General features: G+C 46.2%; 1 protein-coding gene across 1 annotated transcript; it reads left to right on the forward strand.

The window, feature by feature from the left end:
* The first annotated feature begins 1,240 nt into the window (after positions 1–1,240).
* Positions 1,241–11,700, forward strand: LOC146801374 (uncharacterized). The gene is made up of 5 exons (XM_085623704.1): positions 1,241–1,385; positions 2,312–2,424; positions 5,675–7,903; positions 10,265–10,339; positions 10,969–11,700. Exons 1-5 carry the CDS (start codon positions 1,241–1,243, stop codon positions 11,698–11,700), a joined length of 3,294 nt encoding a protein of 1,097 aa, XP_085479830.1.
* Positions 11,701–11,923: the final 223 nt, after the last annotated feature.

The following is an 11,923-nucleotide window of genomic DNA, read 5'->3' on the forward strand; positions in this document are numbered from 1 at the left end:
CCTAGGATGCAGGCTCGGCTCTGAAATGCCCAGGTAGTCCCAGTGCATAAGGGTCGAGCCAGAAACATATTCAAGCCTCGCCTGGCTTACCCATCTATATGTTTAAGAGCACATGTGTACATCGATGCTTATGTTGAGGCTATCCATTTATGTTAGTAGTATAATCTGATACCATCGATCATCATGCGTGTCCTTAAAAGTGACAGGTCCCCCCTCTTGGTGCCCCCGCCCTTCGCTGTGGCCTTAAAAGTGACAGGTCCCCCCTTTTGGTGCCCCCCGCCCTTCGCTGTGTCCTTAAAAGTGACATGTGTGACTGCAAAAGTGACATGTGTGGCTGCAAACGTGAGATGTAGGCGTTCAACCGGCCCATGGGTCCGCCTTGGGGCGTGTCTTCTTATGTAGACATCAGCGAACCAGAGACCTATGATGCGTGTATGTCCTTGTTGTGGTGTAGAGGGGCACGCCCTTTTAGGATCTGATTAGGATACATATAAGGCCTCCTTAAGAACCTTGTACAGCAACCAGCCCCCTGAAACCGAAAAGGTTCCCACAGCAGTATGAAGAGATACAACCCGCTCGTGAAAAGCCCCATGTGGGGTGGCTCCCAGCCCACTATCGATAGATATTACCATAGCGTAGCACCCCTGGTAATGGACGAGAATGCTCAACCAGAAACCCCTCAGGATATGGGTTGCGACGTTACTGGTTTTGGTACTGACGTTTGTCGGGGGGTGCAAAAACTTTATGTTTATGCAGGATGTCGCCGATTAAGGACGCCGGCAGCGAGAGCGAGGTCTCATGTAGCGGCAGCGTGTTTGCTGGCCTTAGTTTCGCGGACATGGAGGAAGCTGAAGAAGCTGTAGCACCTCCTAACACAGACGTCTATGAAGACCTGGATCTTCAGGAGGATACGAAGCCTGAGAAGGACATTGTGCATCATCCGGGTACAAGCGTCGAAGATGACGGGCCATCGATGGACATTAGCGACTCAAGATTTCCGAGCCGCTGCCGAGGACGGTGAAAATGCGGAGGTTAGTAAAAAAAAAAAACAAAAAAAAAAAAAAATGTTATGCACAATCCGTTACAAAATGATGTATTTTTATGTCTTCAACTGCGGGCATGTCAAGCGTCCTTCTTTTTTTTGACCCCCTAGAGAACAAAACCAGCTGTATGCACATACTTTATAAAGCACTATGGTGAAGAAGTTGAACCATCTCCTAGCACGAACGTCTATGAAGACATGGGTCCTCAGGAGGATATGGCTGCTGAGGAGGTTGTTCTGCAGCAGCCTGGTACAAGCGTCGAGGATGAGGGGGCATCGCAGGACATTAGCGACTCTCAAGATTTCAGAGCCTTCGCCGAGGGTTGTGCACATGCGGAGTTTAGTAGGAAAAGCTTATGAGCAGTCAACTACATAATTGCAGTATTTTGTTTCTGCGACTAATGGACTGTCATTTCTACTTTTGAACCTTAGAGCGAAACTCCAAAAGGACCGGCGGCAGAGTGGAGGCCTGCAAAAGCGAGCAATGTAATCTTCAATTGTCTGTGGTGCTCAAAACAGGCTGAAAGCTCCACATGTCAAAACCGTGAGGGTTGCGACAAGTGTGTTTGCGGCTCTAAGAGCGATGCCTGTGATAAGGACGATGACGGCGTGTCCTACTATGAGAGGCGAGAAGTTAAGGGTTTTGCAGCGGCTGTGATACTAAACTGTGTCAAGCGTGACTATTACAGCCTTTGTCACGGACATCAAATTAATGATCCCCAGCAGGCCGCTCACGAATGTTTGTGCGAATCATACAGAACAAGAACAATACGCTATATTTGTGGTTTGCTAGACCCGTACAAGGTGTATAAACTGCTAAGGGTGGTGTACGGTATGCACCCAGAAAGGAAATATGCACACCCCGATATGTTGAGGATCCTGACAGCGGCACTCAATGATATCCGACATGGTTATGCCCCGAGCGTAAAACTGCCTGCTATGTATGAGCTGTGTCCTGCTTTTGATAGAAAGTTGATAGAAAGACTCATAGAAAGACGTATGTGTAATATTTATAAAAAAAATAGAACAATAGGGTCTTTGGCCCCACGAAGACTGCTTAACTAAGGTCTTATGTAATGTGAAATGATAGCGTGTATTTCGAAGAAACTAGTGGAGTGTCGCACCTTAAGGTGGCTATGTTTTAATCCTTACTTATGACAATTACTGTGAAAATGTAAAGTATCTTTTGCACAGGTCTTGACAGTATTGTTTTTTAAATAAAACGATCTTACACAAAACAAGCGTCTTTCATTTCATTTGTTGTAACAGATGCTATCATGTCGAGGGCTCGGTTAAGAAAACTTTATTATGATGCAAGGGGTGTTGGTTGCTATGGAGGCGTCGAAGCTCTATACCGAAGGGCTGTAGATGAAAATGAACCGGTAAGCAGAGACCTTGTCAAGACGTGGCTATCGGGAGAAGAGGCGTATTCACTCCATAAACACGCCCGAAGACGTTTTAAGAGACGCCCCACAATCGTTAATGCGCAAATAGATTATCAGTGGCAAGCGGATATAATCAGCCTTCAAGATGTCGCAAAACATAACAACGGCGCCTGTTATATATTAACAGTCATAGACGTGCTGTCCAAGTACGCCTATGCAGAAGCGCTACGCGATAAAAGTGGTGCTAGTGTCACGGCCGCTTTTAAAATCATCTTCGGGAAGGGTCGAATTCCTCAAAAACTACAAACAGACGCTGGTAAAGAATTCTTAAACAAGACATTTCAGAAATTATTAAGCCACCATGGTGTTCAACATTTTGTAACCCACACGGAGGTAAAAGCAGCAGTTGTAGAACGGTTTAACAGAACTTTAAAGTCTAAGATGTGGCGGTATTTTACAGCCCATAACACCTACAGATACGTGGATGTTCTACAAGCATTTTTAGATGTATATAATGCCAGTTATCACAGGACCATCAAAACATCCCCCGTAGAGGTCACCCCTAGTAATTCCTTAGCTGTTTGGAGGACCGTGTATGGCCGTAATTTTGTTACAAAGGTGAAGAAACCCATTTTTAAAAAAGGTGATCACGTGAGGATTTCAAAATTGAAAGGGATCTTCACGAAGGGCTACCAACAAACTTTTAGCGATTAAATATTTATAGTGGAACGTGTGGAGCTTAAAGAAGGGCTGTATATTTACAGGTTAAAGGACTACGCAGGGGAAGCTGTGTCGGGGATCTTTTACAAGGAAGAGTTACAATTGATACCTGAGGATCCGAACCGTGTGTATAGGGTTGAAAAGGTTCTGAAGAGGAAAGGTCGAGGTGTTAACAGCCAGGCGTATGTCAAATGGAGGGGCTGGCCTGATAAATTTAACAGTTGGGTACTGTCCAGCTCCCTGAAAGGTGTGTGAGCTAAGGACTGCCTGAAAAAAACAGCTGATAAGATGGAGACAACGCCCTTTTATATTACCTTACCATCCAACGCTTCTAAGGCCATGTTTCCCGACAATCAGATCTCTAAATACACCGTGAAATTGGCTAAGCCGGTGGTCCTGAAAGGGGATTGGGAGGTGGCCCTAACAGAAATCCAATACCCTAGAACCTGGAATACATTTACAGCTAGTGAAGCTAAGTTTTACATAAAGCGTGAGCAGGACAATGTGAACATGCATGCTGGCATACCGTACGGTTACTACCCTACCGTTGCAAGTGTTGTCGATGCAATCAACAAATCCATAGCCGGCATCGAATCATATGCGAATATTCATCTGTCTCTAGATAACGTCAGAAGGAAGGTGTTTCTTAAAGCCCCGAATCGAGGCACGACGTTTAACAGCACCGGTAAATTAAAAAGGGTCTTAGGCACTGTGTTGCATGCGAAAAGTCTGGCGGAACAGGATCACACGTGTCCCGATATTAACGGCGGCTTCTACACGCTCTATGTGTATAGCGATATAGTAGAGGCCCAGAGGACCGGGTATAGTTACGCGCCGCTGCTAAGATGGGTCCACGTACAGGGTGAAAATAATACGATGGTCAATATTCAATTTAATAAACCCGACTACGTCGCAGTTTCTAAAAACCATTTTGACACTATTTCAATTATGATCTACGATGATCAGTCTGAGCCGGTGGCCTTTAAATACGGGAAAGTTATTGTTAAGCTTCATTTAAGACCGAGACGCGACAGCGGCTATTAATCAGGCATCATGGTGGTCGTGAAAACATACGGGGACCCGTCTATGTACAGGGACTATTACAGAAACCAAGCCGGTTATGGAGGGCCCCCGTACTTTCAAGGGTCGCCTGTTATGTACGGGGCTGGTTTAGGGGGATTCTTCAGGAGTCTGTTTAGAAGAGCTATGCTATTCTTGAGAAGAGGTTATGAAATTGCAAAGCCACATGTTAAGGCAGCGGCTTCGAGCATTGCCCAGGATGTGGTTGGTTCTGTTACTACGGCTGTTGCAGAGCGCATGAACAAACAGCCGCAAGAAGGATCGGGGTTGCTGTACACACCACGCGCGAGTGTTAAAAGGAAGCGTCGTGCTTCGAGACTACGCGGCCCCCCGGCCCCCTATAAAAAAAGACGGAGCTCTTCAAAACGCACTCAGAAAAGAAGAGCTCCAATGAACCAGATACACCCGAACTCTCTAAGGAACCATCGTTTGTAACGACACCTGCAGAAGCCCTTTTACAACCCCAAACCCCTAAAGTCAACCGGCTCTCAAGAAAATATCTTAAGAATAAACAAGGGGTCCAGGCGTTACAAGTAGAAGCATCGGAAGGGTCCTTAGTCAATCCTGTTACACCGCAGCACCCATCCCACCCTCTGAAGACCTCTATAGCTTCAAAAATAAAACGGGTGGCGCCTGTAGAGGAATGCCCCATAACCCAAACCATGGAACCATCTGTAGTAGCGCCTTCTGAGTTTAGGGACAATGTGTCTGACAAGCAGCGTCCGGGGGGCTCTCTAACACAGACACCGGGGTTTTGCAGCCAACATTTACACATACGCCAGACAACCTCACGGCCACTGTCTTAGACGGTAGCACCCTTGATTATTACGACAGGCATTTACACTCACCGTGCCCCATGTCACCTGCAACCCCGGAGGGTGCATACGACCCTACAAGCCCCTCGGGGTGTGTAAACCCTGTATCCCCCCCAACTATATACACCCATAGCAGTACGGGTTGCAGTACGGGTTGGGATGATTGGTCAAATCAGAGTATGGAGGTGTCATATAGCGAGGTCCCTTCACCCAATGCTCCAGGGTGCTCGCACTGGGATCCTGTTTCTATGATACCCCCAGGACCTCAGTTACAGATGGTTGCTGGGGATGCAGTCAGTAGAGAAGACCCTGGTTTGTTAAAGGTTGTTATACAACCAAACACGGTATTCAGCCCTCACCCCCCAAAATATGACTCTATAAACCCTAAACCGGTACTAGACGCGCATGTAAAGGATATACAAATGGCGGTCAGGAAGCTAAAACGCCAAGCGAACACCGCAACCTTAAAATTGGGGTTGGGTGGTAGTGGTGCCAGGGTCATGGTGGAGGCTCAGCAGAAAATACTGCAAAGGGTTGACCTCTGTAAAAGGGTAATCCTCCAAACGTGTCAGGAAGCGGGATCGGACATATTGCGTATACAGACGTGACTAGGTCAACTACACACCCTGAAGAATGTCAGGGCCTCTGGTTTTAATAAAAGAACCCTCACATCAAAATACCTCGGTAAAGTACAAACACTCCTGACAAAGTCCCTACACTTCTTACGGCTACTCAGGCGTAAAAAGTACATAGAACACCGTCACACCGTTTCACAAGCTACGCCTGAACAACAACCAACACTCCGTCATAAGGAACGCATAGATGACCCTCGGGGTGGGTCTGTAACAGAGGACGCCTTGAGTCCAGAGCCCCTAGGCGCAGCCCAGACTGTTCAAATAGGAGGGGGTCGGCTACCTCGAAAAGCATGGACCCGTAAAAAACAAAAATGGGCTAATAGCGCTAAGCAGCGACGGCTTTTAATAAGTAAACTGAAGAAAGCCAGAATATGTGCTACAAGGGTGGTTAAAAGGGCCCCTAAGCCCATACTGGACCAGAATCCCCAATACGATACAGCAACAAGCTCCCCAGCAAGTCAAATACCTCAAGATGAGGATTCAGAGGTAGTATATTTAGAGAGCGTTAGAAGCTACAGGCGTGATGTAGAGAGATTTAATGCCGTCGAGCACTACGAGGAGTTTAGGTTTGCTAACCTTCACCAGATAAGGTCCTCCGATCAGGGTGTTTTAGCTATACACCAGGCGGTGCAAACGCTCATAGAAAGGTTGTTACGCGCTGTGGGTCCTAATGATTTTTTCCAACTACGTTTCCAGGGACAAGGTTTTGACAGTCCTTTGTTCACCAAAAAGAGGTCCCGAGATGTGTTTGACGCTGTGGAATTTTTAGAAAATCTTTCGAGGCTTTTACAGAGTAAGACTGAACTAGCCGCCTATGGCACTTTCCGCGTCATAGCCCTCATTATCCGGGGGCGTGAGAGGGGTGTTTCCAGACCTTTAAAGAGCGTGCTATACAGTAAGATAATTGGTAAGAAACAACGGTGGCTGCTCGACTTTAACAACGATACAAACAACACGTGTCTGGCGGCCAGCATCGTAGGCCTACTGTTGGGTCGCAACACCACCGACGCGGTCATCATGTCTAGAGCGGCTGAAGCCCATGAGGTTCTTGAAATACCTCCCGACCGCATGGTCGGCTTTGGCGATATAGGTCTTTTTGAGAACTATTTCGCTGTGACGGTGAAAGTTCTTTATCACAATGGCTCTTGGAAGTACTTTACAACTGGCAGCCCGGTGAGGAACAAGACCGTATATGTGCTTCACCACGAAAATCACTTTTACGGGATCTTAAACCTTAAAGGTTTTCTGGGTGTCAAGTATGTGTGCACCCATTGCAACCATATATACAGCACTAAGGACCGTCATCAGTGTGAAATGCACTGTAAGATGTGCCAGAGGGATGGTTGCTTCGTAGATACCGCCCTGAAGGTGAGGTGTCGCACCTGTAAGCTGTTTTGTCGCTCTCAAGACTGTTTGACCATCCACAAGAAAGCTGTTAAATGCACCCCTAAAATGGATTGTTTTGAGTGTGGTCGGTATGTGGCATCTGATCACAAATGCAAAGGTATGAAATGCCCCCGATGCCATACGTCTTATGCGGCGGGTACCAACCATCGTTGCTACATGGTTAAAGGCCAGCCCCAGACCAAAACCGAAGCCTACATAGTGTTTGATATAGAGTGCACACAGGAGACGGGTGTACACCAACCTAACTATATTTACACACACCATCTAACTTCCGACGACAGCTGGGAGTTTGAAGGCCGAACGTGCGTTGGTGATTTCCTTAACACTTTCATTCAAACCAAATTCAAAGGGTATACTATGCTGGCCCACAACTCAAAAGCCTACGACTCATTCTTTATTTTACAAAATATGATTCGTGAAAAGGTGCAAGTAGAACTCATTACTCAGGGTTCAAAGCTGATGTTGTTAACAGTCGGACATTTACAAATAAGGTTTATAGACACTCTGAATTTCCTACCCATGAAATTGAGTAAGCTGCCAAAAGCCTTTGGTTTCCCAGGGTGTAAGGGTTATTTTCCACACTTTTTTAACACATGGGCGAACCAGAATTATGTGGGGCCCATGCCATCTCCTGACAGTTACGGGGTTCAATATATGATGCCAGCCGAGAAAGAGAGCTTTCTACAATGGTACTCTGAAAACCGTGAAAAAGAGTTTCATTTTCAAACAGAGTTGAAAGCTTATTGTCAGGCTGATGTAATGATCCTGCGCCAAGCGTGTAACCTCTTCAGAGACGCTGTGGTGGTGATGACTAAGAAAGTCAGAATGCTGAAGCCTAAGAAACCTCAAATGACAAAGAAAAGTCGGGTCTTGAAACCGAAGATGGCTCCAATGAAAAAAGAGGTCGCATACATAGACCCTTTTCAAAACATCACTTTGGCATCCATGTGTATGTCCATCTACAAACACATGTTTTTAAGACCTCAAAGTATCGCTCTAGTGCCGCCAGACCTCTATAACGGTAAACAGAAACGTTATTCAACCCCCTCGATCCGGTGGCTCATGTACATCTCTGAGAAGGAAGACGTACATATTCAACACGCCCTGCAGGGTGGTGAATACCGGGTGGGTCCCTATTACCTGGACGGGTACGCTGTAATTAACGGGGTGGCGACGGCCTTTGAATACAACGGCTGTTTTTACCACGGCTGCCCTCAGTGTTACAAGCCCCACGAGTTTAACAAACTTCTGGGTGCCAAATTTGAGCACTTACACAGACGTACTCTGCTGAAGGCCCAGTATGTTGAAAAATGTGGCTTTGCTATGAGGGTTCTATGGGAGCACGAGTGGTTAGAGATGTTAACAACCGACACCGAGCTCATCTCTTACCTTCAGAGTCGTGATTTACCAGAACCCTTGGAACCCCGCGATGCCTTATTCGGAGGCCGTACAAACGCCATACAACTGTACAGGGCCACGGATGAGGGTGAGAAAATACACTACTATGATTTCACCAGCCTGTACCCCTTTGTAAACAAAATGAAGGTATACCCCTTAGGACATCCTACCATCATATATAGAGACTTTAAGCCCCTTTCGGAATACTTTGGGTTAGTTAAATGTGAAATCTATCCGCCAAGGCGGCTTTACTTTCCAGTGTTACCCTACAGAGTCGATGGTAAGCTGCTGTTCCCCCTACGTCGAACATGCGCATTGCTTAAAGAGACCGGTGGTTGCAGGCACACCGATGAACAAAGGATGCTCACAGGGACCTGGTGCAGTATCGAGGTCGAAGTGGCGCTAGAGAAAGGTTACAGGCTCGGAAGGATACACGAGGTGTGGCATTTTAAGAGGACCACGACTCGGCTCTTTGCCCCGTACATTAATCTGTTTCTCAGAGACAAACAGGAGGCCTCAGGGTATCCCGAATGGTGTACTAGTCAGGATGCAAAGCAGAAATACATTGATGACTACTATGCTCACGAGGGTATACATTTACGCCCCCATATGATAGAGGTCAACCCGGCCCGTCGCCAGTTAGCTAAACTCTGCCTCAACTCCTTATGGGGAAAATTCGCACAGCGTACAAACCTATCAAATACGACCTTAATAACAGATCCGGACGAGCTGTTTAAGTACCTATTTGCCCCCTGTTATGAGGTGTCCAGCTGCAATTTTATCGATGACGAGACAGCGGCAGTGTGTTGGAAATACACAAAAGCATACCCCACAACGTGTAACAACATAAATATCTTCATAGCCTGTTTCACTACAGCCCACGCCCGTCTAGAGCTCTACAGGGTTATGGATAAACTCCAGGACCGATGTCTGTATCATGATACCGACTCGGTGATTTTTCTGAGTAAACCAGGGGATGAAGACCCTCCTCTTGGGGATTATCTGGGTGATTTGACCAGCGAGCTCGATAAGGGTGAGCATATAATAGAATACGTATCGTCAGGACCTAAGACCTACACCTACCGCACAAACATGAATAAAGTGTGTATGAAGGTCAAAGGTATAATCTTAAATGTCAGCAACACCCTAAAAATCAATTTTGACAGTCTAAAGAATCTGGTGCACGAATACGCTGCATCAGCCGATTGTGAAACTGCTAAGACCATAGTTGTGAACCAACCATGCATAGTCAGATCCAAAAAGAAATGGGAAATTACGACGCAGCCCTTACATAAAACCCTGCGCGTTGTTTTTGATAAAAGGATCCTGACCGCGGACTATAAAACAATCCCTTATGGTTATTAGAGCCATTAGAGAGACACCCCCCACACCATGGACACCCGTTTGCAACATCCCTTCTCCTGCGTGTTAGCAGGCCCCTCAAACTGTGGTAAGAGCTATTTTATAAAAAAGCTCTTAGAAAATGCGCCCTCTGTTTTATCCCAAACCCCTAATAACATTGTGTGGCTATATTCCTGCTGGCAGCCTCTTTATACAGCCCTGTCCCGTAGTTTCCCACATATCCGTTTTATAGAGGGTATACCAGATAATCTCAACGATGATGAGCTACTGCCGCCGTCCCATATAAACATGATCATTGTCGATGACCTTATGCGTGAAGGGGGTGATCATCCGGAGTTAGAGAGAGCTTTTACGCAATATTCACATCATCGCAATCTAAGCATATGCTACATTGTACAGAACTTGTTTTACAAGGGCAAGAACAGTCGGTCTATAGCTCTCAACGCTTCGTACCTTGTTTTATTTAAAAACCCCCGGGACAAACAACAAATAGCAGTCATAGCTAAACAGATGTACCCCGGAAACACACACTTCTTCATGGAGGCCTTTAGTGACGCTACGGCAAAACCCCATGGCTATCTGCTGGTCGATTTAAAAAATGAAACTCTAGAAGACTATAGACTGAGGGCTGATATTTTTCCCCCCGAGCTACCAGTCGCCTACACTCCAAAGACCAGACCACGGCCCCATAAAAAGAAGCTTTGACGGGTTTTAGAGACATTTACACACGGACCTTTATAATATAAGGTGGTGACCATGTCTACCCGGCTACGCCGCAATCTAGCTCTCCTGAAACTGCTTGTTACAGCCAGTCCTCAACACCGAAAAGCCATCCTGTGCGCTGCTTCTGACGACTTAGTGGCTGCCATTTCAGAAATAGCCCTAAACACCCTAAAAGGCAACGTCCCTATATCAGGGAGTCAGTTACAGGTGCTGAAGAAGAAGAGGAGTCTTATCAAGAAGCTCAGTAATAAAAGGGCCTCACTCATTACAAAGAAGAAACTGGTGAAACAATCTGGGGGTTTTATAGGTAACCTGCTGGGGATTGCTATACCGGTAATTACAAGCCTCCTCTCGGGACAGTAATGGAGCATGCCACAAAGATGTATTTGGTTCCTAAACAGCAAATGGACCACCTGGGTTCTTCCACAGACAACGCGTGGGATATACGCAGAAATGAGACTCTGCGCCTGGATGCGGAAATTAAAGACATTTTGAACCGCACTGATCTAAACCCCTACGACAAGGCAAACCTTTACACCAGCACCCTTAAAAACTTTTTAAGTTACTACAGCCAGTGGAATACTGAGAAAAACAAGCTGACTCTATATACCCCGGACTCTGAACAACCGGCAGCCCCTGCGAATACCCCTCAACCTCTACAACCACCGCCGGACCTTGCGTCAGCCCCAGACCCCTTTGTTGATGAACTCTTAAAAAATATAAGTCAAAGACATAGAGGTGCAGCGCAAATGCTGATGAGTAAACTGGCAGCTTCTAAAGACCTCGCATCCTGGAATGAACGAGGCGAATTTCTCTACAAGGGACAGCCGGTTGTAGGGTCGCACATGTACGACCTGGTTAAAGGGCTCACGCACCCGAAAATGCTAACGTCTCAAAATGCACCGCGTGGTTGGGATCATTTTCTGCGAGCCGCTGCTGAACTCAACATCCCTTCTACGCTCATTGGTAATAACGATCATCGCCGTATGTTTGAAAGTTTAAAGACAACCCTCCCACCATCGCCACCCGCCTCTAAAGGCCTACGGATATCTCCCTCTTGGACTACCCCTATGACACCATCTACACGGCGAAAAAAGCCTTTGTCCATACCCCGTACATGGATTCATCCATAATTTTTAAATGTACCTATTATGTGTATAAGCGTGTCTGATTTTCTTCATATATTTCTTCAGCAAAGTTTGTCAGTGTAATGTACAAGTTACATACAGGCTTGTAATAAACACTTTTATAACTTTACAACCGTCTCAAGCGTCTTTTTAAACCTTTTTTAAAAATAAAAAATAAAATATGATGCATGAATAAGCAGTGAAATACAAAGTCTGAATGCTTGCTTTT

This window comes from Triturus cristatus, chromosome 8 (genome assembly GCF_964204655.1).
Source record: "Triturus cristatus chromosome 8, aTriCri1.1, whole genome shotgun sequence".
Taxonomy (NCBI): Eukaryota; Metazoa; Chordata; class Amphibia; order Caudata; family Salamandridae; genus Triturus; species Triturus cristatus.